Genomic DNA, 18,412 nt, shown 5'->3' on the forward strand with positions numbered 1-18,412 from the left:
AGAGAGAGAGATTGATTGATTTTCTATTACCAAATATAAAAAGCTACTTTCTGCCCTATTTTTCTCCTCTAATATTATTTTGAAGCCCCCTCTGGTTTCAAAGTTTGTACTTTCACTGCTACTAAATTGCTTTGTTATTTGACTAGACTCAGCATATAACAAAGATCATTTAAGCAGAAATGAAAGCTGGTGCCTAAGTTTTCTGAATCAAAAGCAGAAAGGCTTATGTTCCAAACATTAAATTGAGAAGAGAAAGCAGTTGAATTGCATTGAATCTAATTTAGGAATTGGTATTTCTTTGACAACATTTGGGTAATGTTAAAAGATGTGTAGAACTGTGTGTGTATGTTCTTGCAATATGATCTTAGCGATCACTGGATTATAAATTATTCAAAGATAATGCTTTTTTCTTTTTCATCTTTGTGTCCTCAGCACCCAGCATTACCCACTATTTTGCAGATGCTCAATTCATAGTGAGGGAATGAAAAGTGTGTATGAGAATTTAAAATACATTTATGTACATTTAAAGACCTCTTCGCAACCCTTTGATGATTACTACATGTCTTTGAACTCTGTTACTTATTTTAACCCAAATTGTTTTGCTTATCATCTTTTTGCTTGCATGTGTGTGTGTGTATATATGTGTTTAAATCTACCAAGTAAGGTCTATAGCAGAAAAGAACCCAGGAAACCATCTGTATTCTAACGTCAAATGGTAATACAATGAGATCTTGAGCCTTAACTAGTAGAGTTTAAAGAATGGGAAAATGTTCAACTTTCTAAGTTACGCTGACCAAGGCACACACTGGAGTTCAAGCAGCAGTCCAACATAAACAAGACAGGAAGGGAGTAGCACAGAAGCTCTCAGCCCTTCATCAAATGTCTGGCATCTGATGGCGGTGTTAACATGTCAAGTACACTCACCTTGAAAGAGCAGTTTGATTGTACTGTGGCCAACTGACATTGCAAGTATGTACTAGAGGGTGAAAATGTCCTCCTGGACCTTCCAAATGTCTCATTTCTCCATAATGTTCTAAAGTAAGATGTTAATCAAATGAGAACACAGGAGAAATGAGGAAAGGTTGAAAGAGTTCCAAAATTAAGTAACTTAGTTGGACAAACTTTTCTACTGTAATTCTATCCCATGGGATTCTTATTTAATTCTTTCACATTTATTTCGTTTATAAGATAAATGTCAGTTTTTAAAGTACTGTAAAGTAAGAAAACTCTAGGATTGGTGGGGTTTGAAGACAGGAGCCCTATAGTTCATTGAGGTATAAAGTTAAACAGAACTAACGGGGCTGCTCTAACGCGGGCGATCTTGCTCTTTCTCTCTGCTCTTGCTTCATTCATTCAAAACCGTTTTTGAGCATTTACTATTTGTCAGGCCCTGACCTAGGTCCCAGTGAAAGAACAGTAAAAAAAAGTCAAGGTCAAAATGCTTGTATTTTTGTGGGGAAAAACAATACATGACCAACAAGCAAGTAAATAAGAAACTATAAGAAATAATTACATGCTATGCGGTAATTAAAGAGGATGATTTATTGCAGAATGTCTGGGTGGCTGCTTTAGATTGTGTGGTCAGGGAAGCTGGTGACATTAAGCTGGGAATTGAAAGCAAGGAGGAGGCAGCCATTAGTAGCAGAACATTCCAGGGAGCAGAACATTCCAGGCAAGGGAACAATTTGTGCTTAAATTTGTGTCTAGGAGTGTGGAGGAAACCATTAAGAACTTCCAAATACAGCAAGCCTGGCATAGTTAAGTCACTGATAAAGAGAATGATACAGGATGCTATTTCTTTCTTTTTCATCCCTCAAACACAGTTTGTTTACTATTAGTTTACTAATTGTTGTTTACTATTATGAAAATGTAGCTTCACTTTGTCAGTCCAGAACTGGACTGAGGTGACACACAGAATCCCCATTATCTAAGTATGAGCGAGTTTACAGGACATTCCCCTCCCTTGAGATAAGAATTACAGGAATGAATGAGTGTCTAAGGGTAGGAGTGAGAGAAAGGAGGCAGAGACACAGAAGCAAAGGTAGTAATGCAATTATTTCGAGAAGGCTAATTCAGCCTGAAATCATTTTAGGCTTTACAGATATTACAGGTATTAATGATTCTGCTTTTTTCTTTAGAGGCTGGAGAAAGAGAAAGTAGTAAGAATATGAGCAAAGAGAGTTGGATTCATATCTAGTTTAGCTGCTGATTAAGTATGTAAAAATTTTTAGAACATTTCATTATCATTCTCCCAGTCAAAGGGCATAGACTTTTATGGTAACGTGTATATTACTGGCACTAGAGTGACAAATATGCATAACTTTATCTGCCGACCTGTTTTGGAGTGCAAGGACTTGCTTATTGCTTAATGCTTCAGTTACTTCTTTTGAATTCTCACTTTGCTTCTTCCATGGTTTATATTCTAAATCCCTCCCACGAAACAGGGGAAGAATATTTTTTAAAAAAGGAAATGAGGTTTGAATACGGAATATTGTTATTTATATCTTGTCTGTTCTAATTTAAGAGATAAGCTCAGTGGAGAAACATGATGGTGTTTTTCCATATGCTGTGCAAATCACCTACTAAATTGGGCCTAAGTTTCCCTCCAGGGTTGATTCCTGGGGATTCCATGCAAATCATGCCTTTGAAGGACTGTGTTTGGGCAGGAATTAAGAGAAGCAGTGATTTTGTTTCCTATTAACGCACTAAGCCCTATATATATTTTCGAACCTTCAGGCATCATTTGCAGAGTGGGAGGCAATCGGACTTATTTAGTGCACTTCAGATAAGAAAAATAACATAACAAATATATCATACGTTAGGTTTATGTCTATCCTTTCCTTACTCTTTTTCAGTGATAAGAAATATGACACAGGCACAACGTTGCTTTCTTTGTACTGCGATAGAAGATTCTAAGTGTCAGACCCCGGGTCACATACATAACTCTCATTTCTGAATGTTTCCCTGTGTAGTGTCTAAGTGCACTTGGGTCCCACAGAAAGTGTTAAGGCATTCCGCAAATCCGGTGTGCATGGCATCTGGCACTAATCGAATAGCCTGTTTCTATCTTATACTTGAGGGACACTGTCTGAGACAAAGACACTGAGTGGATGCCTCCATGACACTGAGCCTGGACCTCGCCCTCCAGACAGGTAGGACAGATGCAGCGGGAGGTCTGCAAGGCTGTTGGTGAGGATTTCTGTTAGCTAATAGAGGATCGGGGCTGGACCTTGTTAAAGAAAAGAAGTCATGACATTTCTATCTTTTCATTTTAGTCTTTGTTTTTTTTCTTCCCATAATCAGTATTGGAGCTGCTTGAGAGAAAAAATGCAGAGATTTCTTCCTGAAAATGATCTTTTTTTTTTTTTTTCCCCAGGAATCTGATAAATCAAAGACCCTTTTCAAGATAATTTATTGAGAGTAAATGTTTTAAATCCTAATATTTGCCCCCTCCTAATTTTTTCCTATTTGTTTAATTACAAATAATTGAGATGAATGAAATGCCATAAAGCCCCAAAATATAAACCTCTCCTTTTATGAAGAATGAAATCACAGGTGATGAGAAAATATTAGAGTGGTCCATAGTTTTTCACTTTCAACATTGAGACAAAACTCACTTTTTCTACAATGTATGAAAAGAAATAAAGACGTGTGAAAGAATTTTACTTGTCAGTCACCTGTAGTCATTCATTAATCATAGATAATTAGATGCAATTCTAAATTATTTGCAGATTTCATGCAACAACATTCCTTCATCAGAATATACAAATTTAATAATAATGAGCAAACCTTTCAGAAAAGACTGATAATAGATAAAGGAGTGGAAGACCTCAGACCAAACCAATAATGTCGGTTACCTCAAGAAGGTGCTTTAGAAGAGGGAAGCAGAATTAACTTTTTCTTTAATTACTTCTGTACTATTTAAATTGTCATATCAAGCATGCATTTACTTTCTAATTAAAATAAAATCTAATAAAGTACTACAATTTATAAGAAAATTAAAAAATTAATATATACTTTAAAGTGTCATTGCATATGATTTTCTATCTAGTAAATGGCAGTAATTATACAATATGAACATCATTAAGTGATGCTCTAAGGATATACTTAAATACTTAAAGATTTGAAAAAAGAAAACCATAATAGAACCTGATACAAGTAAATGTTATTTCTCAGCTACCAGGTTTTGTGATTACATGCTCTGCCTTTCTCTAAATTTCTTTATGAAGGGAAGAGTAACACTTTTATAAGGATCTTAAACACTCGGGTCCATTTTTCCTGTATCTTATTTTAAATTGAAAATCTAACTAATAAACAAATCATGACATCACTCCTCAAACTTGTGCTTAAGCTACTTACCCTCTTAAAAACCACAAAACTGTTTTGTCTGCCATTTGCAGACATGGCCCCACCATCATACACACTAACATCACCATAAAGTAGAGCTAAAAGCCAAAGAGCTGTTGAAACTTCCGAGATAAGAAGGGCTGACATGCCTGTTAGCAGTTCCTCGTGTTTGCTCTCCTGTGATTTATTCTGATTTATGACAGCCATTATGGTGGATACACATCACTTAATCAGGAGCACAGTCAAGTCCTAGGCATTAAATGCATTTGCTCTTTCTCTCCCAGGAGAGAGGGTCCCTTGTTTCATTAAAAGCACAGAAAACACATATTCACAATATGCAGATAAAAGGGGTCAGCAGTGGCAATTGATTTTATGGGCTGGAGTTACAAGAGTGTAAATCTCTTTTAAAGCTGCAACTTTTGATCTCATTTTACCTGTTCATTGTCTCAATAATACCCAAGAAACATGGGTATTAAATGTTCACGTGGCATCTTCCATATTCCTGTATACAAATCAAGTAGCCCTACTGCCTGAAAAACGAGCCTGGACAGCATACAGAATTAAGTGCAGAGCAGTAACAGACAGGTTTTTGAAACTGCAACACAAGACTGTCCAGTTCATTTTTAGAAAATTGTCTGCCCATTTGTTAACTTGAGGTGCTCACTGGGCTGATTTATTGGATGAGTCAAATGATGTTCATGAAATCACTTAGTAAACAATAAAGTGATGTACGAATACATAAAATAGTCTAATGAATATCTTATACATTCTAACAGTTTTAACAAATGAGCTGATGACAGAGAGGAGAGAGAAGACTGTTCAGTACCAGATAAACAAATAATAACTCCTATCCTAAAGTCATCTTTCCTGCCACAAACTGAAAACATCAGACATCATGGGAAAATCTAAGGGGCTTTCCTAGATTTCGACATATTCATTTTCAAGGAAACGTGACCCAGTACAGTACGTATACATTTTATGTGACTGACATTTCCACTGACCTCTATCAGGGCAGTAATTCAAGGTCTGTTATGCTATGATAGAACCTTTTGAGTTCATTGATTTCTGCCTCTCTCTGACACTGTCATGTCTCCATTCATAACAACTCTCTGCTGTGTGGTGCCAATGGAAACAGCTCAGGCAAGTTTTATCAACCTAAGAAAATAATAGAAATCAACTATGAAGCTGGTATGCACGGAAATATGCAGTTCCATGGAATTCCCAAGCCAAGGAGGTCATGTTGTGAAGGGCGCTCTTCTTCCTGACGAGCATGGTTATCTCTGGTTTCATTCCCCTCCCCAGGTTCTGTACAATGAATTTCCATCCTCAGCTTTTAGTCTTATCTATATCAGATTTCCTTACTGATTCTTAAATTTAAAACATTTGGAAATACTTTTGATAGATTGCTCAAAGTGGGTCCCCTTCCCCATCACCTCTAGGGAGTGGCTACATCCTTGCTATACATTGGAAGGCCACACAAAGCACAGATATTTTCACAGCTGAATCCACTTATAGCTCTAAGCAAAGGGCAGATTTAACCAAGCTTCTCATTTACTGGTTTTATTTTTGGTAACTTTTATATTTTTGAACGACCCCACTTGGTAATAAAGTCACATTAGCTATGGACAATTTGCCTGTAAAAGGGGCAATGTGCCACATAGCTGAGTCCACGCAAAAAGTTTTCATTGACCAGAGAGGCGATTTAACAGGGGTACGGAAAATATTATAAAACCATGCAGAAATACTCACAGTTTTGGTTTGGCAAGCAGAGGTGGTGGCTCCTTCGTGGGTGAAAGCAGGACAGCTGATGTTGGAAGAGATTTATTGCCGTTAGCTTTGCCGTTGATCAGTCCGTTTATTCCATGGTTGGGATGGACTCCGTTAGTTTCCTTCTCAGCAGAATTGAATTGCATTTGAAGGGCTGCCATGCCAAGTCCTAACTCTGGGCTGTTCACCTGCTGGATCTCAGCTGGTTTCTTTGAAGCCAACTCAAAGGGACTTGTCTCCAAGATTGGAGGGGGAGGTGGGAAGTGCTGGCAGTGATCACTGTTGGATTCTCCCATGGAATCATAGTTACAGTTTTCAGTGTTGGCTAAAGAAGGGGAGAAGAAGAAATAATAAGACGCTACTAAGTCAACAGTTATTTTCACAATGTCATAGATCATCTGAGAATTCCCCCTGGGCCCTGTTAAGTTGTCACAGAAGAGGTAGCTCTGCTGCTCTCATCTGATGCAGAAGCAAAGCCAGCTGGAGGGCTTGGTTCTTCTAAGCTTGTTTTGAGTGACTGCTACCTGTTTCATTTCCTGAATGGGCCCATAAAAGAAAGAAAACAGCTACTAATTCATGAAAAATTTCAAACAAGAGGTAAAAACAGAACTTAGTTAAAAAAAAAAAAAAAACACAAACAGTATCAACTTATAACGCTTTGTCCTCTCACATTTCAGCCCACAGATCCAATTGAACTGCCTATCTGAGCTTTATTTACATTAACTCAAGCTCTAAAGGTTTTATGTGGTAAGCAATGAATACGCATTTTATTTAAAGTTAAGTAAACCTTTTAGTCTAAGGGAAATGTCTTAAGATCATTTTTTTTTCCAATTCAGATGACGGCCACAGCTGTAACTCAGCACAAAAGAAATTTTTCACTTGTTACTCTCAATAAACTGAAAGCATCTTGAGATAAGATCTTGTCTTGGATTCCTCACCTTGCCAGAGCGCAGCAGAGCTCTTGGAATGTACTTAAAAATGTTTGTTAAGATAAACTAAAAACATTTGATGTCTACATTTAGCCTACAGATTTACCCCAGATAAACATGGGAAATATTGCATGCCAATTTTTGCCACAGAGACTTTGAGAGTCCCAAGTTTTGGCCATGCTGTTGGAGCAGTGCTCTACTGCCATGGCCATTTGATGGGACAACCTCCAAGCCAACTCAGAACAAAAATACTATGCTCCTCCCAGCTCTGGAGCTCCGGTCATGACACAGGAGGTTCCTTTTCACATTTATTTTTTTTATTTTTTATTTTTTTTAGGTGAAGCAACCCTTGGTTGACCTCATGGATTGCAAGGACCTTGTCAGCTTACAATCCCTTATTTTTATTTTTTTATGCCTGGTCTTCTTAGGTGGTCTCCCATCCAAGTACTAACCGGGCCCAACTCTGACTTTTCACATTTAAAGTACTCATTCACATAGACTGTCTCCCCATTCAAGTAATCCTTACATGTCTTTTAATTAAGATGAAGAAACAGTAACAATTCCCACTCTAAAGTCCCTAACCCAGTCTTCGTTGTGCCTCTGCTGCCACCTAGCACCAAGTCCCTACTCTTCCAAAGAAATCAAAGCGCGATTCCATTGTTCTCTCCAAGTCTATCTCATCCAGCCAACAACCCACATACTGATTCCCTAGTCTGTGCACTTTGTGCCAGGCTTGGTCAAAGAGATATTTTTAATTGCTGTAAAATGAAGAGAGATAAGGCAATAAAAATAAACTAAGATAATGCCAATTAGTAATAGCAGAAAATAGCTACCTAAAGTTAAAAATAAAGAAAAAAGGCTGTTTTATGTTATCTTTACTAGTGATAATTTTTGAGTTTAAAAAATAGCCAGATATTTTTCAATATTGGTTTTAATCATATAGCATATTGCTTTAGTTTTTCTTATCAGAGTTATATTTCACTATCAGTGAGATCTGATTTCTAAGATCTTTACAGCTTCTCAGAATTACATTTGGTTTATCTTTTATTTGTTTTTCAGAAGTTTCAATTGTGGATTAAACACCGATTTATCTGTACAAGTATTTCCAGGTCTCCTGTGTTGGCACTGCTGAAAATAGTGACAGCACCGCCCATTGGCCTTCTGATGTGACCATGGTTCTGGGTTGGCACGAGGATGTCAGGAAACCAGCGCCACTGTTTCCAAGACTGAGACCGCATGATTTAAAAAAACTGCCCCACGTGAGTTCCATTTCTTTATTATCATGATCTTTGTTTTTTTTTCATCTCCACCTCCCCTCCCCCTCCCCCAAAGCCTTTTGTTTCCAGATGAAAAATTGACTGTTCCTAACTCCTGGAGTGGCAGCAAGCATTCCTAGTGGCTGAGCATCCCCTCCCCCAGCCCAGGGTAGTTCTTTGTAAAACCAAACTAAGTGCTGGGGGACAGAACCTAATCATACTTTTCTCCTCACATACCTGAGGTGACAACCAGCTGGGCAGTGCTGGTTACTGATCCATAATCGTTTCTTGCTGAGCACGTAAAGACCCCTGCATCTTCAGGGAAAGTCTCAGCGATAACTAGGGTACAGATCTCCTCTGGAAGGGAAGAGAACAGTATTCCTCATCAGAGTGAAATCATGAAGTCACTGAAGAAGTCAGACCCTCTGCCTTTCTAAACAAGCAAATTAGGTAATGATGATAAAAGAACTGCTTTCTGAAAGTGTTCACAATAGAATCTCTATTCATTTAACGTAGCAGTTTAGCGTAGCGGCAAAAGCTTTGGAGTCAGACCCATTCTTTGTGATTTTGAACAAGATTTGCTTTGGTTTCCTCATCTATAAAGTGGGATAATATATACCTAATAGGATATCCGTGAAGATGAAACATGATGTTTGCAAAGTGTGCACCTCTGCACTTGGCATGTGGAAGATGCTCAGGAGATGCCAGCTGCTCCTGCCTAGTTGTTTCTATGTGGAAGTTCTACTAGAGTACCTGCCTCTTTGCTTCGACTGAAAAGCAATTGGTGGGGGAAATCAAGCTTCTGTGAATTGCTGACAATGGGAAAGAAGAAAATAACATGCAATTGTTTTACCTGCAGACAATTATTCTGGAAGCTACTGTTAAACAGAATGGCAGAGTTATATAGCATGGAAAGCCCAGACTCTGGAAATGGCTGTCAGGGCTTGCATACGGGTCCTGCCACGTCTTGCCTTTTTGACTTTGGTCGACCTCCCCTAACTCCAATGTTCTAATCTGTAAAATGGAGGTGATAACAGAACCTACCTTATACAGTTTATATTAGTCATGATCATAAAATTAACCATTGTAGAGTTATTGTGAGGGATGATGACGACCATGGCAATAGCTAACAGCTATTGTGCCTTATTAGGCATAAGGTACTGCTACTAGCACTGAACATGGATTAATTTAGCTATAATTTTCATGTCAACATTATGAGTCATGTTTATTATTATTAGCTGATTTTATAGATAGGAAACTGAAGCACAATAGGCCTAATTGATTTGCCCAACATCACATAGCTAATAAGGGGTAAAATCAGAATACGAACCAAGTCAGACTCCAGACTCCACACTCCTAACAACCACTTGTTCTTATGATAAAATATACATGGTGCTTATGATACTGCCTGGCACACAGTAAATGCTTTGTAGCCAGTAAATACTAGCTGTTACCATTAAAAAGAAGGTAGATCTGGAGTGTAATAACTTTTTTAAATTGAATAACTTTATATTGTACCAGTAAAATAAAGATGATTATGTTGGTAAATGTTAAGAAAAGTGATATACAGTAAGTCTTCATTGTAGGTTCTTGGAAACTGTGATTTTAGGCAAAACAATATATAGTGAAACCTATTTTACTGCAGGCTGATATGAATAAGAGTTAAGTTCCTATAGGCATATTTCTGGTCACAAAAACATCACCAAGATTCTAAATAAAGATCCAAAACACTTCTAATATTAAACACTGAAATAAATGTGAACTATACATACATTTAAGATAAATAAAAACAAGTAAGATTATTACTTTCCAACTCGCTTATTCCAGTTCAGGTAACCAGAGCCTCTCCTAACAGCTGGGGCACCAGTTGGGAACCTCCTCTCCCCCGGCAGGACACTCTTCCACGGCAAGGTCACTCACACACACACACACACTCAGACTGGGACAGTGTAGATACGCCAATTCACCACATGTGCACATCTTTAAGATGTGAGGGGAAACCAGAGTCCCCAGAGAAAATCTGCAAAACGATAAACTTATCATGTGACATGTACTCTACTATTTTATATTCTACTTTATTTTAAAATAATGGTGGTTACTATCCACTTTTACAGGTCATGATCAGCAGTTTAAAAACATGCCCTATAGGACCTAGCATCATCTCTGGCTCAATAAATATCAATGAATCCTTAGTAGAGGTATTTGGCATATTATGAAAAGGGTTTTTCAAAATATATGAAAACACTAATTTGTAAAGATTTCTGCACTCCCATGTTCATCGCAGCATTATTTACAATAGCCAAACATGGAAACATTCTAAGTATACACTGACGGATAAATGGATAAAGCAGACGTGGTACATATACACAATGGAATACTGATCAACCATATAAAAAAAGATGACATATTGCCATTTGTGGCAACACAGATTGATTTTGAGGGTATTAGGCTAGGTGAAATAAATCAGACAGAAAAGGACAAAAACTGTATGATTTCCCTCATATGTGGAACATAAAACAAAAAAATAACAAAATAACGAAAAACAAACTCATAGGTACAGACAATGGATTGGTGGTTAGCAGAGGGGAAGAGGGAGAGTTGGGTAAAGGGGGTCAAATCTATGGTACCAGAAGGAATCTATTGCATGGTAAACATGCAACAGAGTATGGAGACATCAAATGATATTGTTGTACACCTGAAATCCATATAATGTTATTAACCAATGTAACCTCAATAAATTTTAAAAAAAGAAAAGCATCTTCAGGTAAAGGTTTGACAGCTACTAATACATTTAAAATACACATCATTTGATTAAAAGGTCACTGAATAGAAGGAAAACAAGAGAGTAACAGAGAGAGCATGAGATAATCTGTTTCTTGATTGTACACAGTACTTGGCTTTCCAATGAAAGACAAAAACTTGAAATAATTCGCATTGGAGCTTTACATAAGATTAATCATTTTGGAAAGTGAGATGTATCTGGAAAGGTACAAGAAATTGGGAATTTTTAAATTGAGTACTATCCACTTTTACAGGTCATGATCAGCAGTTTAAAAACATGCCCTATAGGACCTAGCATCATCCCTGGCTCAATAAATATCAATGAATCCTGAGTAGAGGTATTTGGCATATTATGAAAAGAGTTTTTCAAAATATATGAAAACACTAATTTGTAAAGATTTCTGCACTCCCATGTTCATCGCAGCATTATTTACAATAGCCAAACATGGAAACATTCTAAGTATACACTGACGGATAAATGGATAAAGCAGACGTGGTACATATACACAATGGAATACTGATCAACCATATAAAAAAAGATGACATATTGCCATTTGTGGCAACACAGATTGATTTTGAGGGTATTAGGCTAGGTGAAATAAATCAGACAGAAAAGGACAAAAACTGTATGATTTCCCTCATATGTGGAACATAAAACAAAAAAATAACAAAATAACGAAAAACAAACTCATAGGTACAGACAATGGATTGGTGGTTAGCAGAGGGGAAGAGGGAGCGTTGGGTAAAGGGGGTCAAATCTATGGTACCAGAAGGAATCTATTGCATGGTAAACATGCAACAGAGTATGGAGACATCAAATGATATTGTTGTACACCTAAAATCCATATAATGTTATTAACCAATGTAACCTCAATAAATTTTAAAAAAAGAAAAGCATCTTCAGGTAAAGGTTTGACAGCTACTAATACATTTAAAATACACATCATTTGATTAAAAGGTCACTGAATAGAAGGAAAACAAGAGAGTAACAGAGAGAGCATGAGATAATCTGTTTCTTGATTGTACACAGTACTTGGCTTTCCAATGAAAGACAAAAACTTGAAATAATTCGCATTGGAGCTTTACATAAGATTAATCATTTTGGAAAGTGAGATGTATCTGGAAAGGTACAAGAAATTGGGAATTTTTAAATTGAGTTCATAGGGTTTACAGAATGAGTTAAGAAGTTTACTTAACCAGAGAAGGGTGAATAAAACTTAGATTAGCATTGTAAGCGATTTTAGAAATCAACTAGCCCAGATCCCTCATTTCTTCAGGTGAGGTCCAAAGTTATTCTCTCAAGGTCTTAGCTAATTACCCTCAAAGTTAAAAATGCCAAAGTAGGCATCCTGCCTCCCACAGCATGCTCTTTTTCTATACAGTTCATTATTTTTTTCCTAGTCAGGACACAAGAAATCCAATGTAAAATGAGGTAATAAAAGCTTTAAGATGGGAAGCAGGAAGTTTCCTGAACCTGAAAATTTTAACTACTCATACTATCCAAATAATTCACTAGAAATTCACCTGTACAAGGAGATGGCTATGCACCCTTTAAGACACAAGACATATTGGTATAAGACATAAGACATCAAAAGAACATTGGAAAGTGGACATACAGATATTAGAAGAAATGAACAGCCCAATCATATGAGATTTTTGGCGGGGGTACCTCACATACTATCTGCCCTCTGAAAGGTGGGTTTCAGGCAGAGGTGCAGAGGTGCAGAGGTCCGTCATCTTTGTTTCCTCTTAGCAGAGGCTGCTGGGAGCCTTTTTCTCAGCTCTCAGCAGCACCTCTGTGCCTCCTGCCCAGGCAGCCACTGCCTCCAGCTCTGCACCATCTTCCCAGGGCCTGGTACCCTCAGGAGAGGTTCTCTCTCAGCCTTGGTCTATTTACACCCCCAAAGGCTGAGTTTCTGGAGACACTTAGAAAAATGCCTACTGCCCATTCAATGCCTGAGAAGGCTTTAACTGTAAACACAGACAGAATTCTGTGTCTTGAAACCTATACTTAAAAACAGAAGAAAATCTTATTTAGCAGAAATGATATACAGGGGTTTTGGAGTGATGATCTTGATAATTTTTAGAATTCCTTCTTAAGTCATCTACAATTTTTTTTTAGTTATGTCATTTTAAGAAAAAACTGAGCTCGTATACATAGGTGCCCCTTCTAATCCAGAGGGCCCTTTTGAAAATGAAATTTTATCACTCCACACCCACCCCCCGCCCACTCATCCATGACTTGAGGATAAATTAAAAGCCCTTAATGTGACCATAAAGTCCTAAATGACCAGGCCCATTCCTTTTGTGCCTCTCACCTTCTTTCGTGCTGAGCTCTGGACTCAAGAGCTCTTGGGTGGCTTCTGGAGAAGCCACATTCCTTCAAGTCTCTAAGCCCTTGTCCCAAAGGACTTAGCCTCTCCTACTCAGCCTCACATTTCCACCTAACCATTACTTTCTCAGAGAATCCATTTTGGTTAGACCTGGTCAGATCTACCACCTATGTGATTTTTAGGATGGCAAACTTCCCTTGGAGACATCTATCACAACTGTAATGAAATAATTTCTTGTGTCATAGTTCCTGGTTCCTTGACCAGAGTAGAACGACTGTGAGAGCACAAAGCGTTTGTTTTGTTCATGGCTGTACTCTCAGCATCTTTCAGACAGAAAGGTCCTCATAGACATTTTTGAATAAATGTATAGATGAAATTTAAATTGGAAAAAAAGTAAACATCTGCTTTACAAAAAGACTATTTTCTAAAGGAATTCTCAATAAGACTGATTTTCCTACAAGCTTCCTTGTATGTTTCAAATGTGACTGATCAAAATTCATTTCATATGAATTTTCAGGAATACTTTTATTGCATAATATATGGAATATACAAGTATGAACACCTAGAGAAGGTTACAAACTTACAGACAAAATAAGAAAAAATTAAAAAGCACTGGGATGTTCTTCTTGTAATCTTTACACATTGCTATGTCTCAGTGATTTTTTTACCAGATAAAATTTTAGTCCAATGCGCTAATGGTTGCTCAGTTTTTCTCCTTTTGGAAAATGTCTTCCAAAAATGACAAAAGGCTCAGATTTCGTTGAGAGAAAGGAGCATCATAGCTTATATGGTTCTGACATTACGAATATGAAGAAAGCCATGAGGAAATGAGATGAGCCAGGTTGTAATATTGAATTTTCATCTGGGAGCATCTTACTTAAACAAAGACCTTTAACACATCTGTAAAATACATTTTGGTGAGGAATGGAAACCAGGAAATGACTGTTTATGTCAAAAGGAGTCAGAGGTTTATTTATTTGTACCAAAAAACTGTCTCTGGTGTGAATGGAAAAAATTTTAATTATTAATGATATTATGATCCATTTTAATTCAATTTTCCTAAGTGAAAGATTTTTATTTGTGAGCATATAATAAGTTACTAAATTGGAAACTATTTTTGATGGTGATAAACTGTTTTTTTATAATTACCTAAAAAATATTTAATCATATCGATATCGCCAAGAAGTTAACCCTGAATTTCATTGTTCTTTGACTAAACACTTGGTTAAATACAAATAAAACTATTTTATTTGCAGTAACTTATTTAAAAATGAGGTAGCAAAAACAACAATATTGGGTAATAAAGGGATATTTTCATAAATGCCTTCCTTCACAGTTTTTTCTGGGGGGTGGGGGAGGCATGTCCAGTCTAACTAAAAAGAAATCCAGCTTTTACCTTCTAAATCACATGGTTTGGCTAATGCAACTGGTAACAAAGAACTCTTGGCTACAATCAGCAAGATGAGATTAAATATAAGACTTGTATAAATTTTCATAAAAGATTTTTAAAAATTATGAGCTATTATCATATATAGAGTATATTTAAAATGTACAGTTTAAGGAATAACCATGAAATGAAGCCCTGTGTACTTCTTAGACCATTAAGTCTAAGAAGTAAAATCCTACTGATACTTTAGAAATGCCCTGTATGCCTAATCGAATCTTCTTCCTCCTCCTTCTGAGATAACCATTCCTTTGATTTTCCTTATGTATTTACCACATATGTATCCTTCAAAACTGTGTTCTTTAGTTTTTAAAAAATTGAGCAACAAGCCCAAATCTTGTTGTGTAAAGAAAAGGCAAACTTGTCTCTGTTAGGAAAAAGCTCCCAGTAACTACCGGGGTGCATAAAGTGACTTCAACTTCCCTGAGAGTTTACAGAAGCCCCCACAGAGGTAACCAGTGAGCAAGATCATGAGTGAGTCCTGGGAAACATAAGTCTCAGCTCAGAGGAAAACCTGGCAGAGCTGGACAGCCAGTGGCAACAGTTGGTAGGGTTGGTGTCTCCAAACTTTGTTTTTAAGTTCAACATGGCTGACTTTCAGATGTCAGCACCAATGAGAACACTTCCACTGGGGGCGGGAAATGAGTGTTCTTAGTTGATCTGGAAGCAGTACGTAGAGGAGAAAGCAAGACAGGCCACGTAGAGGTAAGAAATTGGGTAAGGCTTACTACCCACCCATTCTGTCATGAGGGAAAAAGATGGAGCAGTGGCATGAGCTCTTAGTGATGAAAGCCTCCATGTATCTGTCTCTTGAGTTACACTGCTACAATTGGACTTGTTCCCTATTCCTGACACAGAGCTGTTACCTTCCTGGAGGTTCCCTTTGCCTCTCATTTGTATTTGATCTCCTGCTTCTGGTACGTCGTACGCCACATCTTGCTCTTTCTGGATGAATTTTTTTGCTGTGGTGGAGCACATCCTACATAAAAGGTTGTGGGGGAGAATCTCTCAGACCTTGCAATCTGAAAAATCCTGGCTACATCTTCATACTGAATTGAAGGGCTGACTGGGTATAGATTTCTTATTTGGAGATAATTTTACTCGAGAATGTTGAAGGCTTTGCTTCATTGTCTCCTTGTGCTTAGTATGACTGCTGAGAAGTCCTGAGTCATTCTGATCTTGTTTGTACATGACTGGATATTTCTCCCTGGAGTCTGGCAGAATTATCTCCTTGTCCTAGATCTTCTGAATTTCACAACAATGCACACTGCTGTGGATTTATTTTCACCTGCACTCAGTGAGTCCCTTCAATCTGGAAACTGAAATCCTTCAGTTTGGGGAATGTGGGAAAAATTATGTGATTGATAAAAAAAAACTTCTTTGTTCTCTCCTCCTGGAGTCCTAATTATGCACATGTAGTCTACCTGGCAGGTCCTCTAGTGTCTCTAATTTTCTTATCTTTTCTCTTCTATTGCTTCTCTTGATCTTTCTGGCTTATTCTGTGGGACATTTCCTCAACTTCCATTTCTGCTACCAACTTTCTCATTCCAAGAAGTTTTTGCATTCCAAATGTTACTCCCCTCCTCCTCCCTTCCTATAGCTTTTGATTTTTACTTCTTGGATGCACTGATTTTCCTGTCTCTCTGAAGAGAGTGTTGCTTTGTTTTCGCATTATCTTCTCTTCTCTGTTTTTTCCAAGTTGCTTTTCGGAGAGTTGCTTGTTTTCTTTTACATTATCTATAACAGAGGTTTCTTCGGATGTCTTTCATCTCTTCTAGACTGAGATGGGTGCGAGTTGATTAGAAGCTCTGAATGTGAGAGACAGCGTGTCACTTATAGCCTTCCCATTAGTTGATCTAGATGGCCTCTTTGTTGGAGAAACTTCCATACTATTACGTACAGCTTTTTTTTTTTTTGGTGGTGGGGGCGGGAAGAGTTCAGATTGCTGGGAAAAGACTTCAGTCTCTGCCAAGAGAGGAAAGTTCACATGCCATCATCCTAGAAGGGTGTGCAGGAAGATGGCTGGCAGTAGGAGTATTCAGCATTTAGAATTCTAAGGGTCCTTCAGTTCCTTTTTGGTGCACACTCAAGTGGGCCTTTCCCTTCTCTCCCCAGAGATTAAACCAAACTTTCTTGGTTCATGGAATGCTAAGCATCTCAGTAATTTTTATGGTGCTCCAAAGCAAAAGATATACTTAACAGCTTCATTTGTTAAGTAGTTATTTCCAAAGAACTTAAGTATTTAGGTCTTAGCAAGTTAGTTACTGTCTGAAAAAAGTACATTTAACTTAAAAGTATTATTATTTTATTCCCAAATAATCACAAATATTACTAATGGATGCATGCATCCGTTGGGCTCTGCATAGCCCTTCCTGGAATCAGACTGGACACACCCAGCTTCATTTCATTTTCCACACTGATTTTCATGTGGTAATTGCTTTTTATCACACATTCATTGAAAACTGAGTTCACAAATATATCATGTCATAGAAAAGAGTGTGAAGTGATCTGATGATGAAACTCTGAACTAGTAGTTTTGTCTATCAGATGTCGAGTATTACGTGTTCACGGCCGAAATTTCAGACATTACAGCACCTCTGTCAGATTGGTGTAACTCCTCAAGGCACCTTGTCACAGTTTGAGAATCACAGGTTTTATGTAGCCCATTTTTGTTTAACCCGCAATCTTAACCCAGACCTGCATTGAGTTTTTAACTATGTACAATCTACTGGGATCTCAATGAACATCCTCACCACTGTCCTCCTGCAACTCAGCACCTCAGTAGATTTAACAAAGTATAATTTGCTTCCCACTTGGAATCATAGAATCAAAGGATGGACTCGACCACAGGAGGTCTAGGTTGATGGGTGGCACTGGGTAGCAGAGATTCATACTGAAAGTAGGAGGCACCATACTTTTATATGTATAATTCCCAAAGCAGCAAGATACCTTTTTGTATTTTCAATTTTGCATGCCATTTAGGCAATGCTATAAAAGTAACTCAATATAGTTTGTGGCTGTTTTCAGACAGCTGAGTAAGGGCCTGAGTATTAACAGCTGTCCAATGAAGTCTTCTGTGCCTGTTGCCCAACCCCCTAGACTAGTCTTTGAAGGATCCAATCAGTGAAAAGTCATAATGTCAAAGAAGAAGGCCTGAGCAGGTAACATGACAAATGAATGTTGGTCTTAAGTAAGCTGACTAGCTATTAATTCATAAAACAGTCTGAAAAAAATTGTGATGCAAGCTGACTTCTGTCTAGACAGGGAAGGGACTGTAAAACTTATTAGACAGATGCAATATGGTAGTGACAGGAAAAACCTGTTTCAGTTGCACAAATGCACTGGGAAGGAATATGCTAGCTCCTTAACTGTCTAATCCCGAATGGGGCTGTATCTAGGTACTAATGAATTTCAATTTTATTTCTAGAGCTTTAAAACATCTTACCCATTAATAAGAAAGGGAAGGAAAGTAAAGAGAAAAAGGATTAAAAAATGAGGAAGAGAAATGTAGAAAGAAAGAGAGGGAGGGGGAGGGGAAAAGGGGAGAAGGCGGGG

At 37.7% G+C, this 18,412-nt stretch overlaps 1 protein-coding gene across 1 annotated transcript in view; it reads right to left on the minus strand.

Moving 5' to 3' along the window:
* Positions 1–18,412, minus strand: part of PALLD (palladin, cytoskeletal associated protein) — a 342,018-nt gene that overhangs the window by 164,799 nt on the left and 158,807 nt on the right. Inside the window, exons 8-9 of the mRNA XM_006906328.3 lie at positions 8,537–8,661; positions 6,097–6,439 (exon numbers count right to left, since the gene is read on the minus strand). Of these exons, the coding sequence (XP_006906390.1) occupies positions 6,097–6,439; positions 8,537–8,661 (468 nt within the window). The remainder of the gene's footprint in view (positions 1–6,096; positions 6,440–8,536; positions 8,662–18,412) is intronic.

The sequence above is a fragment of the Pteropus alecto genome, unplaced genomic scaffold, assembly GCF_000325575.1.
Source record: "Pteropus alecto unplaced genomic scaffold, ASM32557v1 scaffold50, whole genome shotgun sequence".
Lineage (NCBI taxonomy): Eukaryota > Metazoa > Chordata > Mammalia > Chiroptera > Pteropodidae > Pteropus > Pteropus alecto.